Source organism: Ahaetulla prasina, chromosome 1 (assembly GCF_028640845.1).
Source record: "Ahaetulla prasina isolate Xishuangbanna chromosome 1, ASM2864084v1, whole genome shotgun sequence".
Classification (NCBI taxonomy): Eukaryota; Metazoa; Chordata; class Lepidosauria; order Squamata; family Colubridae; genus Ahaetulla; species Ahaetulla prasina.
Genome location: NC_080539.1, coordinates 283,137,059 through 283,163,772, shown reverse-complemented (window position 1 = coordinate 283,163,772; position 26,714 = coordinate 283,137,059). Strand labels below are relative to the sequence as shown.

The following is a 26,714-nucleotide window of genomic DNA, read 5'->3' as shown; positions in this document are numbered from 1 at the left end:
GAAAATGACGGGAATAATTGTCCAACAGTAAACACATTTTTGGCTTCACATCACAAAAGTCAGAAATTTGATTTCATCTTAAAGGCTTCCTCCCCCCACTTCTCTCTTTTATTTAAAATGAAAACCTTTACATGTATTTCATATAGTTAGCACATTTTTTTCAAACAGGAATGATTCACTCCAATATTTTTAAATAAACATTTTAGCTGTGTAATACATGTACTCTATACTAAGCTTGTTTTGTTTTCTGCCATTTTTCTCACAGTCTCAGTCTGGTTTGTTTTTATAGCGGGTGGAGAGCTGTCAAAAGCTCCACATCCCAGTGTTTCGATCTTCTTTATGGTTGTTTTCACTGTAAATGTGAGGACAGATATGCTGATGGGTGACTGCAGAAAATTTACTGTATCACATAATCATAAAAAAGAGAAGAACTGGGTTAGAGGAAAAAGCTGCCATCCTTTAGACTAGGGGTTCTCAAACTTAGGAACTTTAAGATGTGTAGACTTCAATTTCAGGAATTATCCAGCCAGCCATACTGGCTGAGGAAATCTAGGAACTGAAGTCCATTTTTCTTGTGGACTTCAAATTGTGGAGTACTTAGTCCCCTTATTGGTAACACCTTAAAATTGTTTGAGAAACATTGCTTTAGGCCAGGGATGTCAAACTCATGGCCCACGGGCCAGATGTGTCACACGCTGGCCACGCCCATCCCCATTTTAGTACGGAGGAAAAGTCACGATACGTCATGTGATGACAACATGATGGTGCGAGTTTGACACCCTGCTTTAGACTATGTATCAGAGATGCATGTTTTTATCAGACCCAGTATCAGTACCCTGCTCTGATCACTAACTATGCAGCAACATAATGTGAAGCTCTTATTAGTTGGAACAGGTGCCACAGCTCTAAATAAGGAATTGTGGAAACTTGTTCCTTGATTTGGTAATACTATCCATTCAAGAGGTGTATAGCTAGTTGGTATAAACCTATTTGATTTTGCTCTACATATCTCGGGTATCTATATTGGGTTTTTAAATGCAGCAGAGTAGAACTATCTGGATTATCATGTATGCTGTGCAGTATTTTACAAGTTTTTTTTTTTCAGCAGATAAACTCACAATCAACTGAATCATATAATTTATTTTACAGGCTCACCTTGTGGCAGCATTTGAGCAGAGCCTAGGAAACATGACCATAAGATTGCAAAGCCTCACCATGACTGCAGAACAGAAGGCAAGTTTGACATTCCCTTATTTGTTTTCCATGAGTAAAGATTCCAAAATCAATTTTTTGAAATTGAGATCACGTGATGGTTTTGAGATCAAGTTAGCAAGCAAAATAAAACTTTCCTCAGCACAAGTCAGAATTCTCATTTGCTCTTTTGCCGGTAATCAATGTATAAACTTTCCTGGAAGAAAAAAATATAAGGGATTGTTCACCATTTACCTGTGCAATTAATGTCAGCCCAGGTTTCTAATTTTCATTCAGAAATTTTTTTACAAACCATATTTTCTTGACATTCTCTCTCTGATTTAGAAAATTAGCATTTCAGGATTTATATATGTTAGAGAATGAGCAAAATTATTAGGCTAATAATAAAGCAAAAAATACCTTTGTTTGACAGTTTCAGTTGCATCCAATTCAACTATAGCCAAATAGCTTACAGACAGTTTCCAGATGGTTTCTTATTTAAAAAGTTTACATAAAGGGAGATATGTTTATCTCTGAAATACAACAACACTAAATGATTCCATCAGGCCAATATTATACTTGCATTGTGTTTTCCTATAACTATATAATATAGAAACAATTCTAGCTATAAATAAAAAAATTATCATATTTTCTATCTACTAATACATTTTAAGCATAAATCAAGAATATTTTCTGTAGAACAGTAAAAGCAGAAAAATATATGTATTCAGAACTGACTACTTAGACAATTTTAGTGTTACATTTTTTCCCTTTGATGTCATTTGGGATAATAGAATCATCTAATTGTGCAGTCCTACACATATCAGCTGAGATGTCAGGTCCCATAAAATTCAGAAAAGGCTAGTGAATAGGTGACTGTGGCCCAGCACATTTTGGTTAGAGTGCCTGAAACGTAATGCTTTACCACCAATGCATTCTCATCTATATACAGTAGTTTATAAGTGGTAAGGCAATTGAATTTTCAAGCATCATAGTGTACATGCAAGAAACAAAATATATTTGACAAATCAATACATCTTATCCAATTGATTGTGCACATGAAGAAAACTATTGATTAAAAGGTGTTGTGCATGAATGTATACCCTATGATTGAAGAGGTGAGACATGCTCCATGAAGCTGGCTGTTGCTCAGGGACCAGCCACAGATTTACCAGAGTGTTAAAACATTTTTCCAGTTAATTGATTGTACTTATTGAAACCTTCAATGTGATTTTTTTTTGTATGTTTGATTTCTTCATGATTCAGGATTCTGAATTGAATGAGTTAAGGAAAACAATTGAATTACTGAAAAAACAAAATGCTGCTGCTCAGGCTGCCATTAATGGAGTAATTAACACACCTGAGCTCACCTGCAAAGGTAAAGAATCCAAAATACAATCTTTACTTTCAATAACAATGTAGCACTCTGAGGACATTCAGCCTCCTGATAATACTGATGGAAATTTCTTTCCTAGACACAGATAATTATCAAACAATCTTGAATGTGTCTTTCATGAAACAGGAAGCCTGTATTTGTCAATAATCTTTTATCTTTTTTATATATATTTTATATCCTACCCTGCTGACATTTAAGGTGGCTAACCAAAATCAATAAGCCAAAATTGGGATATAAAAAGTGAAGGGATAGTTACAATGTATGTTTAAATTATCTTTAATTTGTTCCTGGTCATTTTAACACTAAAAAGAATAGCAGAGTTATGTAATAGTTAAGAGTATGACATTATTATTAGTATGCCGTAGTTTTAAATAATTGTAGTTTTTTTTTAAAAAAAAACACCATAGTTTTACAGTAAACAGTATTTCAGAGGTATGAACTGCACTAATACCAAACATGTGCCTGATCAAAATTACAAATATCTGCAGAAAGAAAAACAAAAGGGAGACATGATTACAAATTGTCTTACTGCTCTTTGCCATATTTATTTGCCTACCTGTTATTCTGCAGTCTGTCGTGGACTTGTCACTGCCATTTTACCTTTCATTAATAATCTTACACAGCAATCAGAATTGGCCTATTGTTGTGTCTGCGCCCCCTCCCCCCCGAGCCGGCCCTCCTGCCAGAAAGTGACTTGGAGCCGGGGCTGCTGCCAGAAAGTGACTTGGACAGTGAGAGGGAAGGGCCGTCAGGACTTACCTCAGGAGCACCGGCTTCCCTGGCTCAGTTCCAGGAGCCAGAAACAGGCCAGGTGGAAGAGATAACGAGGCCTCCATCCCCTGACTCTTCCACCCCCTCCCGGCCACGCCTGCAGACCCAGCTGATGGCAATCAGGCTTGGTTGAACCCTAGGTTTCGTAGGCAGGAGAGGAGGGAACAACAGAAGCAAGGGTGGGGCAGGCCCAGGAACTGCTGAGTCATGGAGCCACACCCCAAAGGATATAAAAGGCAGCGAGAGCTGCTGTGTCTCTTTGTAACAGGCAAATCCACTGATTAAGAGCTGAAGTTTGTTTCTTGATGACTCACCAGCGTCGTGGAAGATAATGGAGGCTCTTGGCAAACACTGGCTATTCTGCTGCCAGAGCTGATAGTGCCAGCTAATTAAGCTATCACTCGGACGGAGGTGAGGGAGGACAGAACACCTGTTTTTTTTTTTTTCCATTCTCCTTAATTAGTGCTGTTTTTCTAGTCTAACTTCTATAATTCCATGGCGTGGAATGGCAGGCAGGTGAGAAATGGTGTGACACAACACAAATTCCACCCCTTGCATGCGATGGCATGACCCAAGAACAAAAGAGCTGGACTTGCGTTGGGATGTCATAAAGTACATTTCATCATTTTGGACTTACTGTGGTTAGCTGGAGGCCTCTTCTTTTTCCAGTGACATTATCTCCCTACAACAACCATCTGTCATAGATAATTATGGATAAGAAACCGAGTTAGGTGTAAGAGAAGAAATATCAATTGAAAAAAATACAGTGTAAAGGTCCTGGCTTTTTGAGTTGTTTATGAAAAAATATATATAAATGATAGTCGGGGGGAAAGGCCAAATATTTTGTCCAAACATCTACAACTATGTTTAAATTAATATTTAGGAAGTGGTGGGACTGCCCAGACTACTGACTTGCGGATCAGAAGACAACACTCTTCAGACAGCGTCTCTAGCATTAACAGTGCTACTAGTCATTCCAGTGTGGGAAGCAATATAGAGTGTGACTCAAAGAAAAAGAAGAGAAAAAACTGGGTATGTTTAAATAATGTCTTCCAGTGAATAAAGCATGTTTCCTTGAATATACCAGAGGATCTTATATTAGAAGCCAAATAATAAAAGGTTAACTTGAGCTGTGGTGCTGTATTAGAGGCATTCAGTAGACTCTTTTACTGTGTCAGCTGAACAAATCTATGAGGACTGGGGCAGGTGGGCAGAATTGTACCTCGGATCTGAGGGTTTCCTTTTGTTTGCTTGTTTATTTTGCAATCATGTATTTTACATACCATGGGCAAAAGCTTACAGGAAAGAACCAATTTTATTAGCCAAGTGTGTGAAGCTCTTAATCACACTTTATTTATTTACTTACTCGTATTTTTCCCACCTTTATTTTTTTTAATAAATAACTCAAGGTGGCAAACATATCCAAAACGCCTTTCTCTTTCTATTTTTCTCACAACAACCTGTTGTTGAGGTGGGTTGGGCTGAGACAATGGGACTGGCCCAAAGTCACCCAGCTGGCTTTCATGGCTGAGACAGGACTAGAGCATAGAGTATCTGGTTTTCTAGCCTGGTGCCTTAACCACTAAACAAAACTGGCTTTCATATGCCTGTATATTGCTCCAGATAAATTGTGCCTGAATAGAATAGAATAGAATAGAATTCTTTATTGGCCAGGTGTGATTGGACACACAAGGAATTTGTCTTGGTGCCTATGCTCTCAGTGTACATAAAAGAAAAGATACATTCATCAAGAATCATAAGGTACAACAATTAATGATAGTCATAGGGTACAAATAAGCAATCAAATCGTATTAGGAAACAGTCAATATAAATCGTAAGGATACCAGCCTGGAAGGATGATAAAGGGGCAGGCAATGTAAAAATTGAAAATCTAAATTTCTGTAACATATTTTAGAATAGTTAACCAGGCACAGAGACCCAAAAGTCATATTTCTGTTACAGAAGATGGAAGAAAGTAATATACATACAACTAAAAGTTTCACACCCATTACTTTAACTGGGTGAAATGGTGTGTCATAGGGCAAAACACTTTCAACCAAGATACAAGAGTTAGTCCACCTCCACCATGAAAGCCAGCCGGGTGACCTTGGACCAATCACTCTCTGCCCAACTTACCTCACAGGGTTGTTGTAGAAAATAGGAGGAGGAAGTTGTGTTGGATATGTTTCCCATCTTGAATTATTTGTAAAAATAATAATGATGGAGTACAAATAAAGAAATAAATACTACAAATTGGCTAACCTACAAAATGCTAGGGCTCGTAACTCCCATCAGACTGATATTTTGGAAAGTTTGGAAAGAAATGACATGGTACTGTTACCACTCAACCATGGTCTTTTGATCCTAATTTACAACATTCCTGACACCTTAGCACAAGTCAATAGGAAAGTCTGGGAGTCTGGTAGGGAGAAAGGCAGTGGGGATCACAAGGCCATGGTTGACGGAAGCATGGCAGCAGATATGAATTAGAATTCTGTGTTTAAAACATACAGTATGTGAGAGGATAACCTAGTGGGTTATGGGTTGTCTAGTTTTGCTTTAAATGTAAATCAATTAATACAATTTAGCACACAGATTGTAATTTATAATAATGATTGAGATAAATGTCTAGCAATTGTCTAGCAATTAGACAAAAGCTAACTATATTTTCAGGTGATAGCCACCCACAAAGTTGTTAATAATAATCTATGAAAAGAACACAAAAAGATTGCTAAATTTTGCAGGAATCTCTCTATTTTAATTACAAAATCTCATGAGCGATATTGATGACCTTGCCCCAGATTACTGGAATCTTCTGAAAATTTAAGATTTTATTATATTTCAGTCATTTTAATTTTCTTATTATTTTTGTGGCTTCATTGTATGTTACGTAGCGCATATTTGTGTTAGCTAATAAGACAAAACTAATATCTCTGTGTTGAACAAAGTTCTTCTTTTGAGCAAGTATTACAATTACTATTCCCATGGGGTCTGTTTTAGCTATTGTAAGAATTATGAAGCCAAAATATTTATCGTTAAGCTTAACTTGTGATAAAGAAGCTGCTTTATAATATTTTTAGATGCTGTTTCTTCATTAGTCATGATTTCTTTTATGCAAAATCCCTTATGCTAGAAGTAGTTGTAGTTTGAACTAAAGCTCTTACTTCCTACAGTCTATCTAAATGGTTGGATTTTGAGTTGTGTCCAAATGAACCATATACTGTCTCAAATGAATTTAAAAATCCAAAAAATAATTGAGAACTAACATTGGTTCTGCAGAAACTATTTAGCTGACTAATTTTTAAACATGTTTTGGTCCTTAAAATAGTTATACTACAGGTGTGTTTTTGGTAACTTGAAGACATTTTACTACCAGATCATGTGGTAATCTCCCTTGGCCCTTGATCTAGAGAGTTTAAGATTGTCTGAAGTTGTTTTTAACCAAAAAGTCTTGAATTATTTCTTTTCCTTAAATTTAAGGACATCAAATAAATGTGTATATCCTAGTCAGGAGAATAATTTCCACAATGGTTGAGGAGGAGAAATGGGAAAGATACATATGTAGGCCTGATTTTGCCAAGCATAATAGTAGGATCTATTTTTCCTTCACTACATCAAGTTTCAGCACATGTAGGAGATCAAGTTTGTTCTTCCAGATATATTATAGATTAGTGTATTAAACTAACGGTGAGTGAAGGAGATAACATGTTTACAACTTTAAACATATTATGTTATAACCTTATCAGGATCTCCAATCATTTATATAAATCCTCCCAAGACCATAGTCAATCACTTTTGGGGGAAAATAAGAGAGATTTTAGGTAAAAAAAAATGTATGTATCATCTTGTGCTGGTTTTAGTGAAGTTCACATAACTGTATACATTTAGACAATAACCCATAGGTCAACTATTTAGGTGTGCAAAACATCCTGATCGTACATTAAAAGGCAAGAAAAATATTGACTACAGAAGTGTGTGTGTGTGTGTGCCTGCTTTGGGGGAGCAGAGGGATAATATTTGTCTGAGCAATCCAGTGCTTTCCCTGTCTTTGGCTTTATCTGTTAAAACATGTCTTTTTTTCCTTCCCCTTCCCTTTCTGCTTGCACTTCCTGTGGCAGGTCAATGAGGTAAGGAAGACATATCTTAAATAAGCTAACTCATCCATTAACCCTATCTGCATCAGTGTCTGTCTGAGCCATGTCACCTCATAACTGCAGCCTCTCAGTAACATCTTAATAAAACAGTCCTTGGGATGAAAAGAAGTTGGAGTAGGTCTTGTTCACACACAAAAATGGGGGGGAGGAGGAGAGGTGGGAGAATGCTTCCAAGCAGCACTTGTTATTACCAGCACTCATCAGCAAAGCAACTCAGATACTGCCCTTCCTTAACACGGTGTAAAGTCATTAGGAAGGAATTACTTCTGTCGTTAAGTTTGCACTGCTACCAAATGGAACGACTTGGTAATCTTTTATTTTAAGTGTCGCATGTTAACTCTTCTCTCTTTTGTTCTTTATTATCATGAAGTATTTTCCCCCAAATCCATTATGTGTTTACTTTGCTCTTCTCTTTTCAGTTACGCAGTTCTTTCAAGCAAGCTTTTGGAAAAAAGAAGTCCCCCAAATCAGCGTCTTCTCACTCTGACATTGAGGAGATGACAGATTACTCATTGCCTTCTTCGCCAAAATTACCACACAATGGTACAGTGGTATCTACGCCATTACTTAGAACTTCACATTCCAATTCCTTGTAAGTTGAATCTGCCAGCAAAATACACCATAGATTTCATTTTAATATTGTAACATTACACTATATCAAATGTAAGTCTCATTTTTCTGGAGATTCTTCTATAAGGTTCAGGTAGATTTTCTTCATCATAAGTTCTTTGATTTTTCACATCAGTTTATCTCCAGACCAGTGGTGGGTTTCAAAATTTTTTACAATGGGTGTGGCTTGGTGGGCATGGCAGGGGAAGGATACTGTAAAATCTCCATTCCCTCCCCACTCTAGAGCAAGGTTACTGCAAAATCCCCCACTTAGCAATGAAATTCTGGTCCTGATTGTCATAATTTGAGGAGCATCTGTAATAATGAATATGACACATAAAATCATACTTTAAATCAAGTGTGTGCCATTTTTCTATATACAGGTTTCACTTCATTGCTCAGGTCACTCTACTAAAATTGGCAGCATTACTTTTTAATGAGTAAAGGGGAAATTCAAAATTTTTGTGGCACTTTACATTAACAGTATTAAAGATAGTCTTGCTTCTTAATGAAAATTTTTTTACCTCAGTCTACAGCAAGTACTTCTACAGGGTCTCTTCATTCACTATGTATTGGGCTACGAGCAGGTTCATTTTTTACAAGGTTCCCTTCATTAACATCATAGGAAAAGACCTCCCAACAGGCAGAAGTGCCTGAAGTGAGATGCTACTAAATCAAAATAGTTATTTGAAGAAGGCAATTCTAGCAGAATCCTTTTCTCAGGAGCAAGATCCATTATGCAATTTACTCTGAAGAGAATGTCCATGGCTTTATGTCCTAAAGGCTGCTAACATATAAAGTCATAAATTCTCACCAGCAGTAATGCAGGCATAGGAACAAAGCAACCTTAACTTCAAATCACAAGAAGCAGCGAACTAGGAAATAAGTATTTATATTATTTACATTGTCAATAAGTAACATTTCAGGATTGTGTAAGTGTGCTCACTTTGCTAATTGGAAGACAGCCCTTAGCGAAAGACAATAGTGACTCTCAACTTTACGCAGTTGATTTTGTAATATAACCAGAATGTAGTTTTAATAATAAATGTGGCTTTTGCATTCTAAAAATAGTTGTGTGTGGTCTGCAGTAGTTTTAAACGGGGAGAGGGGAGAGATTCAAAAAAGTTGCATTTGTGACATAATGGAGTGTTTATATTTCTCTGGCAACATGCAATTTTCTTTCCTTCACCTTAACATAAATAATCCTATCCACATTTCCTACCTGGTGGTAGGAAAAGAGCCCAGGGCCGTGATGGCACAAGTGGTTAGAATGCAGTATTGCAGGCCCACTCTGCCCACAGCCAGGCATTCAATCCTGACCAGGTCAAAGTTGATTCAGCCTTCCATCCTTCAGTAAAATGAGGACCCAGATTGTTGGGCTCAATATGCTGACACTGTAAATCGCCCAGAGAGTGCTGTAAAGTGCTAAGTGTCTAAGTGCTATTGCTACTGCTATATGAAGGAAGGAGAGGATGTAGGTGCTTTTTTCCCCAGCTTTGCAATCTGCTAAATAACAGTGAAATAGGACTGTAGGTGCAGTATATTTTATCTATAGTACGCTACAGTTGAATTTCCATAAAGCAAATAAGAGAAAAGGAATTGGGAAAAGAAGTTTGCTTTTTCATCCACTTTTGTTTTGTTGCAACTGCTACGAAGTTTAAACGCAGGTATCTGGAAGGTGAGGCCAAGGACAGCACTATCAGTGAAGGAGGAGGGCTGGTAGAAATGTTCAAAGGGAAGCTGCAAATTCTACTGAAGCTTGGTTTTTCCCAGTAAGAGAATTTGGGTCCCTTGAAAATTCTCCTTTGTGGGCCAATTTTAATGCATTCTCAAGGTTACATTCCAAGACTGAATTCTTTGAAATGCACTCAGAATTCTCACTGTGCTTTGTTGTTTCTTGCCAGCTGTACATTTGTTTTTATTTTTTTAAAAAAAATAGTGAACAGGTGGTATTTATAAAATGTTTATGTGAAAAACTGCCAACAAATGATGCTCCTGGTCTTTTGTGTATTGAGAAGTAATTCAATTTAGTTTTGTAAGGCAAAGGAAGGAGACAGGGAGAGGAAAGCTGACACTAGGAAAACAAAGGGCGCCTTTTCTTTTCTTTAACCTGGACTGTATAGAATGCAAAAGAATGTTTTATGTCTGAAAAAGTATATGTTTCCAAAGCCCTCTAGAATCGTACAGGGAGACCCAGCTGTGCACTACACCTGCTGAGTCTAAATCTTTCTTTAAGGCCATCAATCTCCCAGTGACTGCTGCTGCTTCTCCATCTTCTTAATGTACTTGGGATTTCCAAGTTAAATGGATTTTCCACAGAATCAATGATCTAACAGCAAGTTACCTGCAGAAGCTAAACAGCTGCAGTGGATCAGAACAAGTAGTGCAAATACAGCCCCTGTTTGAGACTCATTGAAACAGCCACAGCTTTTCTCCAGGTTATATGGCTGCTGAAGGAACGATTCCATATGGCTGTGCAGTCTTGGAAATGTGGGCTTTGCTTCACACTCTAACACATGTACTGTACTAAAATATTTTCATCCCAAAGAGTAGGTCATAAGCATAAATGTATGTCTTCCTCTGATACCAGTTTCAAATAATTATGTCCGATGAATCTTAACATTAGCATAAAGTAAAAAAAAGTCTTTGTTGAAATCAAATTTTAATTTTTCTATGCATTGTTCATACCTCCCAATATAACCCCTCACATCCTGGATATAAACGTTTCAACTTCTTCCCTCAAGATGATGATATAGGGCATTGCATACCAAAACAACTAGACATAAGGACATTTCCCCCCTTCCCCAAAATGCTATCACTCTGCTGAACAACTAATTCCCATAACACTGTAAAGCTACCTAGTAGGGCTGTATTACTATTATCCTTCTCATCTTTTCTATTACCTGTCCTTATCTTCTTATGACTATAACTTTGTTGCTTGTATCTTACAATTTATATTAATTTTTATTTAGTATCCTAGTATGAATTGTATTGATTGAGCCAAAGTGGTGCAGTGGTTACAGTGCACTGCTGCAGTCTACTTCAGCTGACTGCTAGCTGCAGTTCAGCAGTTCAAATCTCACCAGGCTCAAGGTTGATTCAGCCTTCCATCCTTCCAACATGGGTAAAATGAGGACCCAGATTGTTGGGGGCAATGTGCTGACTCTGTAAAACTGCTTAGAGAGGGCTGTACAGCAATGTAAAGCAGTATATAAGTCTAAATGCTATTGCTATTGCTTATTTACTATCCTATGACTATCACTGAGTGTTGTATCTTATAATTTATGATGAATGTATTTTATGATGATTATGATCATAGTTTATCACTTATTACTTATACGTACACTGAGACCTTATGCACCGGACACTAATTTCTTGTGTGTTCAATCACACTTGGCCAATTAAGAATTGAATTGAATTCCAATCTAATCTAATCTAATCTAATTTTAGCTTGATTTTTTTTTTAATAAACTCCCAGAATTTCAGAATGCATTGACAGTGAAGCTGAAACAGTTATGCAGCTGCGAAATGAGCTGAGAGACAAAGAGATGAAGTTGACTGATATCCGTTTAGAGGCCCTCAGCTCTGCTCATCAACTGGATCAGCTCCGAGAAGCTATGAACAGGATGCAGGTAGGAAACGTGTAGCCCACCCAGGAAGCCTGAAAGCAGATCCATTGTGCTAAGACATTGGTGGTATTCCATTACACTTTCCATTGAGCAAAGATAATTGGGTTGAAACCAGGAAGTTTTGTATGAACCAAATGCCAATGAAAGGGTCTTAAATTAAGTGGCCACAGATTGCCATCCAGAAGTTCATAAGAAACAACAGTGTTTACTTGGTTCTTTGTAGCTGCGACTCTTCAGAGTTTTGATAAAACTGTACTCTGAGAAAACGCATTGCCTACATTTGTGTGTTTCTCCAGCACTCTGCAGATGTTTACTTGAACATAAAAGAGCTTGGGGGTAGATAGAAGATGGAATATGCATGAAGCTTATCCTTTCTCTCCCCAACTCCCACATGTTTCACTTGAAAGTCTGAAGAAGAGAGCTGTAGTCAGATTTGCTTCTTTGCTTTACAGCTGTTTTGGGAACCTGATAAGGCGGGAATGTGAATTACTCAAGAAAGTTGTTCTTATGTTTTCACAACTGAATGTGTGAGGACTGAAGACATTGTGGGGCAGATTCATAGTACGCCACCTCCTTTATCTAGTTTTGCACTCTTATACATTCTTTTTTTTTCTTGAATTTTTGTTTTATAAGTTTGCCTTGCTATTTTTATTCTTTTTATTTTGTATAGTTCGCAATTAAATTTCCAGGAACTTCCAAAATAGGCATTTTGGTAATATCTGAAAGTATAATTTCAATGGAGAAAAATGGAAAATTATATTAAAACATTGTACGCCCTATAGAGTCAAGCCACACCCCTCATAATTTCAATAACATTTCATATGAGCAATTTTCCCTTTATAAGATTGTATCTTTTTTTAGATACTATGCTTTTGGATTTGCTTAAATTTTATAGAAATGCAACAAAATAACCTTCTGGGAGGAATCGTAATTTCAATGTTGTCAATAAACTCTATTCAAGTTTGCTTCTGACAAAGACCACTATATTTAGTGATATGCACCACCTACATATCAGGTTTACAATTTAACTGAGAAAGGTACACTTCTGTTGCAGGATTGTCAAAAACACACAGGTCAACCAAGGAAAGAAAAGCTGCAAATTTGATCTTTGGAGAGTTTTAGTGTGTATATAGTGTACCATTTTGACTCCATGCAAAGTCTTGCTCTATATTTAGCGATGGCAAGATAGACCTTGTCTTTTGATGAAAAATAAAAAGTTCATTGGAAGAGGGTAGTTTCAATGAAGAAAGTACAAAAGAAGGAAGCAGGATCTCAGTGAGAATCTAAGTATTGTGTGTAGGTATATGTATGTAATTGTGTCTATCGCCATTTAAGATGGAGGTAGTAACTAGTAAATAGGTTTATACAGTGCTGGTCGGCTACCTTTAGGGATTATGCTGGAGTATAAGTTTGTATTTCCTAGGAGTTTAGACACCCTGATCTCTATGGCTCCTTCCAAACCTTATATTTTACGTTTCTATGATTCTATGATATAATGATCACATTCAGATATAACAAAAGATATTTGTGTTTCTACCTCCCTCACTGTTTTTTTGTTTAATCCAGAGTGAGATTGAGAAATTAAAAGCCGAAAATGACCGATTGAAATCTGAAAATCAAGGCACCTGTAGCAGGGCCCAATCTCAAGTTTTCATTTCATCATCTCCAAGGCAGTCTATGGGTCTGTCACAGCACAGTCTGAACCTCACAGAGTCAGCTAGTCTTGGTGAGTATACAGGAAAGTCAGTGAGCAATTTTTTTTTTCTCCTGTAGCTATGAATTCAATTAATTCACAGGGGTAGTAAATCATTCTCCTATAACCGAGATAGTTCTTCTATAAGCTGAAATGTAATGTAAACATGGCATTCCAGTTATGAACTCAGGTAAAATAATTCACATTCAATGATCTGTTTGCAAACATTTAGTAGAATTAGTTTTATTTTAAAAAAGAAAATGTGTTAATATTTATGTGATATTGTTTCTTATATAACTATTCCCAGTTGCTAGGGGATTTTCATTTGTTCAAAGTCTGCTTCATAATTTTGAAAATACAAAAGCTGACATTTTAAACAGTATGTGAACCTCAGTTTTGTTTTATAAAACATGTTTCTAGCCCACATATAGCAGTCATAACTAGAATAAGATGCATGTCAGAATCTCAAAAACCAAATCAAAAATAACTTCCAATATTTAAAGATAGAATCTGTGTTTCCCCACCAACAGATATGCTGCTGGATGACCCCAGTGATGGTTCTTCTCGGAAGGAAGGTGGCAGGCATGTTAAAATAGTTGTCAGCTTTCAGGAGGAAGAGAAATGGAAAGAAGTGAGTCAAAATATTTTTGGCCATGATAATATGTTGTTAAGAGATACAGGTGGTCCTCGACTTCCAACAGTTCGTTTAGTGACCGTTCAAAGTTACAGCGGCACTGAAAAGAGTGACTTATGACCATTTTTCACACTTATGACCATTGTAGCATCCCTATGGTCATGTGATCAAAATTCAGATGCTTGGCAACTGACTCATATTTATGACAGTTGCAGTGTCCCAGAGTTACATGATCCCCTTTTGCAACCTTCTGATAAGCAAAGTCAATGAGGAAGCCAGATTCACTGGCAGCTATTAATTTAACAACTACAGTGATTCATTTAACAATTGTGGCAAAAGAGGTCATAACGCGGGGCAAAACTCACTTAACAACCGTCTCACTTAGCAGTGGAAATTTTGGGCTCCATTGTAGTTGTAAGTCGAGGATCTACGTAAGGTTACTGTTTTCTGTTTATAGACTGTTTTTCATCTAGGGGGGCCCAGATCAACAAGAACTAGATCTGACAGCAGATTGAAATGGGTCTTAAAAATCTATTTTGCCTTCGAACAACATTTACCATCTTGCTCAAAACCTAACTAGAGAAGGGTGTTAAACAGTGAATATGTCAGCACGTTGTTCAAGTAGCTCTTTAAGTGTGCTGTCACCTTTTTCAAGCTACGTGACCTCCATAAATTGAAACTGAGAATACTGAGTTTTATTCAAACTAAGCTTAGTTTTCAAAAGCTGGGCAAGAAAAGGTCATATAGTAATTCCAGAAGTGCTTCAGTGCTGAAAAGACGAGTTCTAACCTGATTTCTCTAGCATATGTTTTTTTCCCCTTGTTCCTTATTTCCTTGCTGCCCCTAATGTACGATTAATAGTTTAGACTTAATGCAGAAAAAACAATTAGTACCAACCTGCCTTCCATTGAGGACCTGTATACTGCACGAGTCAAAAAGAGGGCCGTGAAAATATTTACAGATCCCTCACATCCTGGACATAAACTGTTTCAACTTCTACCCTCAAAACGACGCTACAGAACACTGCACACCAGAACAACTAGACACAAGAACATTTTTTCCCCAAACGCCATCACTCTGCTAAACAAATAATTCCCTCAACCCTATCAAACTATTCCCATTAGGCTGCATTACTATTGCTATTGGTCTTCTCATAGCTCCTGTCACCCAACTCTTCCCACTTGTGACTGCATGACTGTAACTTTGTTGCTTGTATCCTTGCGACTTACATTGATATTGATTGTTTCTTAGTATGATTTGATTGCTTATTGTACCATATGCCTGGGTACACTGGGTGTTGGGCCTTGTGATTCTTGACAAGTGTAACCTGGCTTTTTATGTACACTGAGAGCATATGCACCAAAGACAAATTCCTTGTGTGTCCAATCCACTTGGCCAATAAAGAATTCTATTCTATTCTATTCTATCCTATCCTATCCTATCCTATCCTATCCTATCCTATCCTATCCTATCCTATCCTATCCTATCCTATCCTATCCTATCCTATCCTATCCTATCCTAATGCCAGCAGCCATGGTTGTGGTAACTGTTCTGAAGTCCTAGTGCTTTAGGAATTTAGTCCTTCCTAGTGCTTTAGGAATTTAGAATTAACAAATAGGGAAATTGAACCAAGCATTCCTAGCTTTGAGGGGAAAGATTTTCAAGCTCTGTCTTGTACATACTAAAAAATGTCCTCTGGCTTTTCTCTTTTCTAGTTTTAAAGAAATTTAAAGAATTTGGGGGGGGGGGAGTGATTGTACACTTATATCAGATGTAGAGCAAAGGACAACGGACTTTTCTGACAGTAGAACTTGTGTTAGGCAAAATTAATTATTTTGGACGTGATTTCAATGTAAGAAAAAAAATTATCCTAGTCTGATATTTTATTAACATAAAATGTTAATTTTTATGTATACCAGTTTCTTGGTTTTAGATACAAAGTATATCTAGAGAATAGATATAAAGATATAGATATAAAGAATATAGAGAAGGATGCTTGGGCAATATCTTGTAAGCTACTGAACAAGAGAGATCCAAAGATATGTAAAATTACACAAGAAATCATGCACTATTGTTTGCCAATAAAAATATTCTTCTCCATTACAGTTAGTGTCTGATATAAAGGTCTTACATCCTTAACAGTATATTTTGGAATAAGATTTGATTAAAGACTGTGGAACAATGCTGCTGGATCATAGTTAAATATTGTGAATTACTGAATTATTTATTTGAACACCTTTCTTTTATTTCCTTTTTACGACCCTTTAATCCCTTTTATCGGGGTGGAATCGGGGCGATTGAGTGGCGCTGAGCATTGAACACTTTTCTTTTAACACACTTGAATTTTATTTAGGATTCTAGGCCTCGCTTATTCCTAATTGGCTGCATAGGAGTCAGTGGAAAAACCAAATGGGATGTTCTTGATGGCGTTGTTAGAAGACTATTTAAGGTAAATAATGTTATTTTTGACATTTTTTCTAACAGTGCCATATTTTGAAAGTTATGTCAGTGTTTTCCATATATAATTTATTTGATTGAGACCTAAAAGAAAACTTTCAGATTCTTTGTTGGTAAGTAAGCATTTATGATTAATTGTACAAGATTTTGAGAACCACAGCTTATCTCAAAGTTTACGTAAGAACCAGTTTACTATACCTGAGGTAATTTAATATTGATAACCAAGTTTACCTGTCAGCAAAGATCATCGAGCAGAACAACCAAGACAGTTTCAGGACCAAAATCAAAACTCTGACAGAAATGGTTCTAGAACAATGCGCTTCATTCTTCCAGAATTGCCTTCTTCTACATTTGGAGTTTGAGTCAGGTTGACAATCCAATCTAGCCTGCAGACCTTGGGTTCTACATTTACCTAGGCATAGATAGCACTATAATTTGGTACAATTAAACTACAAAAATTGCAGTTGGTCTAGATCGGGGGTGTCAAACTTGCGGTCTATGGGCCGGATGCATCACATGCTAGCCACTTCCAACCCCAGTTTAGTGAAGGAGAAACAAGTTGTGATACATCAGGTGACAACAATGTGACACCATGAGTTTGACACCCGTGGTCTAGATTATGGTGATTGTCAGGCTACCTCCGACTATAAATAGGAAAGAATTCACCTTGACTTCATTTGGAATGAAAACAAGTACTTTTACTTTTACAGTCTTGATAGCAGCCAAGCAAAGCTGGAACTGAGACAAAATATGGCTAACATATCATATCCCCCCAATTGTCCCTCCTCCTCCAGGAGGTCAGGCTGGTCTGGTCCAATGCCAACTCCTTCACGGCCCCTCGTGGTAATCTTCTTCCACAGGTCTCTGGATGTCAGTCAACTTAGGAATGCAGTGTCGGTTAGAAAAGCACGCGCTGATAACACTCAGTAGTTAATCATCCCTCCCACCTGTTATGTCAGCCGACACTCATAATAGGCTCCTTTCCCTCACCCTGGGCGGAGGTATGATACATCTCATTACCTTAACAGTTTATAATACAGAAATAAACATTTTACATTCTATCTACTGATATAATCATTCAAAACTATATGAAGATTGGAGTGGAGGCTGACATTCGGCCCTCCTGCAACAAGGACGTCAGTCCTAGAAAGAAAAGAAAAAAGTTAGGGTTTGTCAGGATATTTTTTATAGAATTGTGCTATTTTTTCCGATGCACGAACATCTTCTTTGTTCACCCATTCAGCTTGGGATAACGGGAAATGTTTCCAGGAAATAAGATATTGAATTTTATTTCTATGTTTTCTTGAATCTAAAATTTCTTTTATTTCAAAGTGTTGTTCTCCCTCTATGAGAATTGGTATAGGAGGGGGTGTACGGTTAGGACGGAAAGTAGACGTGTGTTCAGGTTTCAGCAAACTGACATGGAAAACGGGGTGGATTCTTCTAAGTGTTTTTGGTAAATCTAGTTGTACCGTCACGGGGTTGATGATTTTTACTATGGGGAAAGGTCCCACATATTTGGGTCCAAGTTTCTTAGATTTCTGAGTGGTTTGAAGATATTTGGTGGAAAGATAAACCTTATCGCCCACTTGATATTTGTTCTCAGGGGACCTTTTTTTATCTGCTTGTTTTTTATGCGCACGGTGAGCGTCGTCGATCGCTTTGCGAGTCATTTTCCATGTGCTTTGTATTTGATCTATCCATTCTGACAAAGAGGAAACAGTAGTTTCTTCCTTTGGGAGTTCCGAGATAGGAACAAAATCTTGACCTGAAGCTATTTTAAAAGGAGTAAATCCCGTGCTACTATGAATTGAGTTGTTGTAGGCAACTTCAGCAAAAGGCAAGACTGCCCAATTGTCTTGCTGGAAGTTAACATAACATCGCAGATATTGTTCTAGTACAGAGTTCGAACGTTCACAGCTTCCATTAGTTTGAGGATGATGGGAGGAGCTTAATCCTTGGGCGGAGCCAATGAGTCGTAAAAATTCTTTCCAAAATTGAGAAGTGAATTGAACTCCTCGATCTGAAATGATGCGATCAGGAACTCCGTGAAGTCTATAAATGTGTTGTACAAACAACTTTGCTAGAGTCTTTGAGGAGGGTATTTTGAACATGGAATAAAATGGACTTGTTTGGAGAAAAGGTCAGTCACAACCCATATAACAGTATTGCCTGAACTTTCAGGTAATTCCACTATGAAATCCATGGATATTTCTTTCCATGGGGTTCCTGGCCTGGCTACAGTTTGAAGTAGTCCAGGAGGTTTTCCTGGAGGCCTTTTGGATGATGCACAAATAGGGCAACTTGCTACATATGCTTGAATGTCTTTTTTAAGACTTGGCCACCAAAACTGTCTTTTAAGAAGATGCAAAGTTTTCACAAATCCAAAATGCCCTGCCATTTTGGCATCATGGCATCGTTGTAGGATGGTTTCTCTGAGTGATAGAGGAACATATAGTTTTGTTCCAATCCAAGCTAGTCCATCACGGAGTGTGCATTCATGGGAATGGGTTAAGTACCAGTCATCGGTGTTTAAAGCTTCTTTAAACGACTTGGTTAGTTCATCTGGGAGTGAGGGGTCAGCTTTGGAGTGGCTTCTAGTTATTGCTGGGGCCGCCAACTGTTGTACGGGAAGTATTGGTTGAACCACCTCGGGGCGAGTGGAATTGTATTGGGGGAAACGTGAGAGGGCATCTGCTAAGAAGTTTTTTCCCCCAGGAATATAATGTAAAGTAAAATTAAAGCGGTTAAAATATTGAGCCCAGCGGGCTTGTTTAGGTGAAAGTTTTCTAGGAGTCTTTAGAGCTTCTAGATTTTTGTGATCAGTCCAAACTTCAAAAGGATGATTTGAACCTTCTAAGAATTGTCTCCATGTCCGTAGAGCCCAATGAACTGCAAATGCTTCCTTTTCCCAAATAGCCCATCGTCTTTCAGTTTCAGTCAATTTTCGAGAAGTGAAAGCACAGGGTTGTAAATTACCATCAGCATTGTTTTGGAGCAGGACGGCTCCGACTGCTACATCACTTGCATCAGCTTGTATTACAAAAGGAACATCCATGTCAGGGTGCTTTAAAATAGGTTCGGCGATAAAGAGTCTTTTTAATTTTTCAAATGCAGCCTGACATTCCATTGTCCATTCGAGAGGTAATGATGGTTTGGGTTTCGTGTCTCCTTTAGTTTTTAAGAGGTTAGTGATTGGTAAAGCAATTTGAGCAAAGGAGGGGATGAATTGACGATAGAAATTTGCGAATCCTAAAAAACTTTGGAGTTGCTTGCGTGTGCGTGGGGGGGGGCCATTCCAAGACAGCTTTCACTTTTTCTGGATCCATTTCTAACCCATCAGCCGAAATGCGATACCCTAAGTAGTCTATTTTGGTTTGATGGAAATCACATTTGGATAGCTTGCAATATAGTTCTGCAGATAATAATTTTTTGAGTACAGCTCTTACTAGTTTAATATGTTCTTCCATTGTTTCTGTATAGATAAGTATGTCGTCAAGGTAGACAAGAACTCCTTTGAACAAATGCTGATGGAGTATTTCATTTATTAGTTGCATAAAACTGCGGCGCCCCTGCAGTCCAAATGGCAGTACTCGAAACTGGAAACATCCTAGTGGACAGTTGAAAGCGGTTTTCCATTCATCCCCTCTTTATACGAACTCTGTAGTAGGCTTCGAGGTCCAGTTTGGTGAAGAATTTTCCTTCGCTAAATGTGCTAACATATCTTTCATGAGTGGCATGGGATATATGTTTTGGCGCACACTGCGTTTAGGTTTCTATAGTCAACTATAAGGCGAAAGGAGCCATCTTTCTTTTCCCGGAACATCACTGGTGCGCACACGAGGCCTAGCCGGTTGGATAAAGCCCGCTCTAGGTTTTTGTCTATGAATTTACGTAGCTCTCCCAATTCCTTTTGGGTCATGGGATAAGCTTTTGGCTTTGGAAGCTTTACCCCCGGAAGGATGTCTATGGCACAGTCAATAGGCCTATGGGGAGGAAGTACGTCTGATGCTTTCTCACTGAAGACTTCTCGCAAGTCCCAGTATTCCTTGGGTATTCTCTCTTCCCCGTCTATCCGTTCAATCATTGCCCCTAACTTGTCCTGGTGCAAGGTCACGGTAGGTCCCTTCTTGGGTTTCCCCTTTTCCCCTTTTAAGGTTTTGGCACGGAAACGTAGGACTCCCGTTCTCCAGTTAATATGGGGGTTCCATTTTCGCAACCATGACAAGCCTAACAACAGGGGTTGGTCCATTCCTGGGGCTACTATGAAGTTTAGAATTTCGCGGTGGTCTCCTATTATCATTTCTATGGGTTCCGTTACGAAATGGGCGGGCCCTCCCCCTGCCACAGAGCCATCTAACTGGGCAAACGCTATGGGCCTACTTAAGGTTCTCAACCTTAGTTCCATTTTTTCTACTAGTTCGGGACTGACCATACATCTAGTGCATCCAGAATCGAGTAGTGCTAGCAGTTCCCCCTTATTACCCGAAGAGGGTACGTGTAGATTAACTGGAATGTCCAAGGGGCCCCGTGCCCAACTCACCAGAAGGTCTTCGTCGGACTCTGACGTGGTTTTGCTGTCATCAGTATCGGTCGACACTTCGCCATCCTCCTTGATGGGCGTGCCCTTCTTGGCAACGGCCTCCCCCACTTTTGCTGGTTTACGCGCCTTAGCCGCTGGCTTCACTGGTTCCTTTTCACCACCAGAGGTTGCGCTTGGCATCAACTTAACCCTACAGTCGGCTGCTCGGTGGCCTTCTTTTCCACATCTGTAGCACGCAGACGAACGTGGTCTTCCTCCCTCCAATCTAGGGACGTCCCTATAAGTTCCTTCAGGAAAACGGCCAAGGATGGCCTCCAATGCGCTGTCTTCTGCCGCGGTCCTTCACTAACTCGATTTCCATCTCTGCTGCCAGGGTGTACCAGCCATACAGCGAGTTGGAGAGGCTCGTGCTCGACACAGTTCATAGAGATCTCCATTCAGACCATCTTTGAAAATGTCTACAAGGGTCACCTCCGACCACCCTCTCATCAAGGGAACTAAATCACTGAACTCCTGGTTATAATCAGCCACCGCCTCCTCCCTTGCCTGATGGTTTTCATCCGACCTTGGCCTTTTGCTCTGCCAGGGGGTCCTCAAACCTCCTCCTCAGTGCAGTCATAAAATGCTCATAGTTTTGCAGTAAGGGGGAGTGGTTTGTATGTAACGACACATACCACGCAGCTGCTCTTCCGGTCAAATTATGAGTCACAGCTCTCACTTGTGCTGCCTGTGACCAATAATCTTCCCCCCAGTCTATCATGTGATCATTCACTTTCGCCAGGAACAGTCCCAACTCCTTCGCATTTCCATCAAATTTCTCTGATATGGGGGGAATTTTTGGCTTTTTTCTTCCCCTGCGCGGCCTTGCTTGGTCAGCAGGTGGCGCCCGGCCCTCATCCAATTCAGCTTCCTCTGGGGAGAGAGTTTCCAGCCCTGGCTCTTCAGAAATCTCACCGCCCTGGGAATCACCTCCAGAAGGCCCCTTTGTATTATCTTCCTCCTCTTCTCCCTCCCACCTGGAGGACCGAATAGGGGATTCATACCTTTGGCGAGCTGCTTGCCTCATTTTCACCTCACGGTAAAGACGAAATGCCTCCTCCAACTGGCGGTTGTCTGTTATCTCTCTCTCTTCCTGCCAATCCGAAAGTCTCACCGTGTCCTTTTTTTTTCTTTTTGTTACTCCAGACTGAAGCTTTTCGGCACTTGGCTTCCACTTTTCCTCTTCCAGCTTTAATTGCTCAATCCACCGAGCTCTGCAATCTTCCAGCTCAGGGTTAAAAGTGTCAGCAAAAATTCCTCCGGACGCCTCCCCCAGCTCAGCCGGCAGCAGGCCTTCCATCACATTTGGGTTTTCTCCCCCCCCCCCCGGTATTGCGATTGCAATCCTGGTTGGTAGACATGATGTGAGTTCCAGCTTAATGTCAGGCTACCTCCGACTATAAATAGGAAAGAATTCACCTTGACTTCATTTGGAATGAAAACAAGTACTTTTACTTTTACAGTCTTGATAGCAGCCAAGCAAAGCTGGAACTGAGACAAAATATGGCTAACATATCATATCCCCCCAATTGTCCCTCCTCCTCCAGGAGGTCAGGCTGGTCTGGTCCAATGCCAACTCCTTCACGGCCCCTCGTGGTAATCTTCTTCCACAGGTCTCTGGATGTCAGTCAACTTAGGAATGAAGTGTCGGTTAGAAAAGCGCGCGCTGATAACACTCAGTAGTTAATCATCCCTCCCACCTGTTATGTCAGCCGACACTCATAATAGGCTCCTTTCCCTCACCCTGGGCGGAGGTATGATACATCTCATTACCTTAACAGTTTATAATACAGAAATAAACATTTTACATTCTATCTACTGATATAATCATTCAAAACTATATGAAGATTGGAGTGGAGGCTGACATAGCTGTAAACAAATTGGCACATATCGCCACTTTTGGTAACAATGCCTAATTAGGTTTATTGTTTGAAAGTTTTTGAGGCAATCACTAATCATTCTTAATGCTATCATTGATTGGTTGTCCATAATGTCCATTTTTCATATAATGCTTGTGCCATATAGCCATAGAACTTAAGTCAATCAAAAACCCCAGGAGTGATGGATTAATTAAACCCATCCCATGAATAATATATTCTCTATAAAAAATATACTTCTTTAGTTGTAGGTTTGAAATTTCTCCCTAATGCACATATGCACTTCTGCATTCTGTCATCTCGCTCTCAAATTCAGCAAACAAAACAACATTGTTTTTGTTTATGGCAACCTGTGAGCTTAAAAGTATAACACCCACATTTTAATCAACGTTCACTGTGCACAGTTGCATTTGACAATATGATTGAACAGAAAATTATTCATGGAAATCATCAACCTTTGCTTCTCTACCTACCTGGAAAAATAGACCATCAAATCAGGTGAATATCCAGAGATTACCATTCTCAGGATTCAAAACAAGTAAACCAGCCATTCTTAACATGGAATATTTTACACTCAGAAGATTTTGCATAGTCCCAGTGACAGGGAAATATTTGTCACAATAGCTTCTGCCTTTTAGGATCAACCATCAGTGGTAAAGGAACAAGCAGTCAAGAAATACACCACAAACTACACTTTGTAGAACAGTAATGAAGACCTTAGAAAAGATGTTCAAATGCCATGATATGTTTATATTTACAAAGACCACAATTGTGCAAGCCGTAGTATACCCTGTGGAAATGAAAGTTGGACTTCAAAGAAGCAAGATAGAAAGAAGATTGATGCCTTTAATACATAGGTATTGGAAAAGATTCCTGAGAATACCATGGATAGTCAAGAAGACAAACGGAAATGGATCCTTGAACAGATCAGTCCAGAATTCTCACTTGAGGCACAAATGACCAGGCTCAAATTATCCTAGTCTGATATTTTATTAACATAAAATGTTAATTTTTATGTATACCAGTTTCTTGGTTTTAGATACAAAGTATATCTAGAGAATAGATATAAAGATATAGATATAAAGAATATAGAGAAGGATGCTTGGGCAATATCTTGTAAGCTACTGAACAAGCGAGATCCAAAGATATGTAAAATTACACAAGAAATCATGCACTATTGTTTGCCAATAAAAATATTCTTCTCCATTACAGTTAGTGTCTGATATAAAAGTCTTACATCCTTAACAGTATATTTTGGAATAAGATTTGGTTAAAGACTGTGGAACAATGCTGCTGGATCATAGTTAAATATTGTGAATTACTGAATTATTTATTTGAACATCTTTCTTTTATTTCCTTTTTACGACCCTTTAATCCCTTTTATCGGGGTGGAATCGGGGCGATTGAGTGGCGCTGAGCATTGAACACTTTTCTTTTAACACACTTGAATTTTATTTAGGATTCTAGGCCTCGCTTATTCCTAATTGGCTGCATAGGAGTCAGTGGAAAAACCAAATGGGATGTTCTTGATGGCGTTGTTAGAAGACTATTTAAGGTAAATAATGTTATTTTTGACATTTTTTCTAACAGTGCCATATTTTGAAAGTTATGTCAGTGTTTTCCATATATAATTTATTTGATTGAGACCTAAAAGGAAACTTTCAGATTCTTTGTTGGTAAGTAAGCATTTATGATTAATTGTACAAGATTTTGAGAACCACAGCTTATCTCAAAGTTTACGTAAGAACCAGTTTACTATACCTGAGGTAATTTAATATTGATAACCAAGTTTACCTGTCAGCAAAGATCATTGAGCAGAACAACCAAGACAGTTTCAGGACCAAAATCAAAACTCTGACAGAAATGGTTCTAGAACAATGCGCTTCATTCTTCCAGAATTGCCTTCTTCTACATTTGGAGTTTGAGTCGGGTTGACAATCCAATCTAGCCTGCAGACCTTGGGTTCTACATTTACCTAGGCATAGATAGCACTATAATTTGGTACAATTAAAACTACAAAAATTGCAGTTGGTCTAGATCGGGGGTGTCAAACTCGCGGTCTATGGGCCGGATGCATCACATGCTAGCCACTTCCAACCCCAGTTTAGTGAAGGAGGAACAAGTTGTGATACATCAGGTGACAACAATGTGACACCATGAGTTTGACACCCGTGGTCTAGATTACGGTGATAAAGCTGTAAACAAATTGGCACATATCGCCACTTTTGGTAACAATGCCTAATTAGGTTTATTGTTTGAAAGTTTTTGAGGCAATCACTAATCATTCTTAATGCTATCATTGATTGGTTGTCCATAATGTCCATTTTTCATATAATGCTTGTGCCATATAGCCATAGAACTTAAGTCAATCAAAAACCCCAGGAGTGATGGATTAATTAAACCCATCCCATGAATAATATATTCTCTATAAAAAATATACTTCTTTAGTTGTAGGTTTGAAATTTCTCCCTAATGCACATATGCACTTCTGCATTCTGTCATCTCGCTCTCAAATTCAGCAAACAAAACAACATTGTTTTTGTTTATGGCAACCTGTGAGCTTAAAAGTATAACACCCACATTTTAATCAACGTTCACTGTGCACAGTTGCATTTGACAATATGATTGAACAGAAAATTATTCATGGAAATCATCAACCTTTGCTTCTCTACCTACCTGGAAAAATAGACCATCAAATCAGGTGAATATCCAGAGATTACCATTCTCAGGATTCAAAACAAGTAAACTAGCCATTCTTAACATGGAATATTTTACACTCAGAAGATTTTGCATAGTCCCAGTGACAGGGAAATATTTGTCACAATAGCTTCTGCCTTTTAGAATCAACCATCAGTGGTAAAGGAACAAGCAGTCAAGAAATACACCACAAACTACACTTTGTAGAACAGTAATGAAGACCTTAGAAAAGATGTTCAAATGCCATGATATGTTTATATTTACAAAGACCACAATTGTGCAAGCCGTAGTATACCCTGTGGAAATGAAAGTTGGACTTCAAAGAAGCAAGATAGAAAGAAGATTGATGCCTTTAATACATAGGTATTGGAAAAGATTCCTGAGAATACCATGGATAGTCAAGAAGACAAACGGAAATGGATCCTTGAACAGATCAGTCCAGAATTCTCACTTGAGGCACAAATGACCAGGCTCAAATTATCCTACTTCAGGCACATTATGAGAAGACCTGGCTCTCTGGAAAAGGCTGGGAAAGATGGAAGGAAAGAGAGATGACCAGGAACAAGGTGAATGGATTCAGTTACAGTGGTGATGAGTGCACCATTGGGGGATATGAAAAAACATTAGATCCCTATCTGTGTGGTTGCCCGGAGTCAAAACGGAGTTGATGGCATATAATTATTTCCTAAATATTTGCTAAAAACCATTTCTTTATAATGGGAATTGCACTTGATTGTGAAGTTTTGTTCTTAAAGCCAAACCCCATCGGTATGTTAATTTTCTCTTTTGCTCCCTCTTCCCAGGAATACATCATTCATGTTGATCCTGTGAGTCAACTTGGGTTGAATTCGGACAGTGTCCTGGGGTACAGCATTGGGGAAATTGTTCGCACAAATAGCACTGAAACACCTGAGCTGCTACCCTGTGGCTATTTGGTTGGTGAAAACAACACCATCTCTGTGAAAATCAAAGGTAAATTGTGGCTGATTTATTTATTACAACTCTTTGTAATTGTAGGTTTTAA

General features: G+C 38.6%; 1 protein-coding gene across 2 annotated transcripts in view; it reads left to right on the top strand.

The window, feature by feature from the left end:
- The window catches only part of NAV2 (neuron navigator 2), a 321,401-nt gene that overhangs the window by 272,908 nt on the left and 21,779 nt on the right, over positions 1-26,714 (top strand). For both annotated transcript variants that reach the window (XM_058161305.1, XM_058161296.1), the window contains 9 exons: positions 1,150-1,233; positions 2,458-2,569; positions 4,242-4,390; positions 7,932-8,104; positions 11,600-11,753; positions 13,317-13,476; positions 13,974-14,074; positions 16,431-16,526; positions 26,494-26,662. In XM_058161305.1, coding sequence (XP_058017288.1) covers positions 1,150-1,233; positions 2,458-2,569; positions 4,242-4,390; positions 7,932-8,104; positions 11,600-11,753; positions 13,317-13,476; positions 13,974-14,074; positions 16,431-16,526; positions 26,494-26,662 — 1,198 coding nt within the window. The remainder of the gene's footprint in view (positions 1-1,149; positions 1,234-2,457; positions 2,570-4,241; positions 4,391-7,931; positions 8,105-11,599; positions 11,754-13,316; positions 13,477-13,973; positions 14,075-16,430; positions 16,527-26,493; positions 26,663-26,714) is intronic.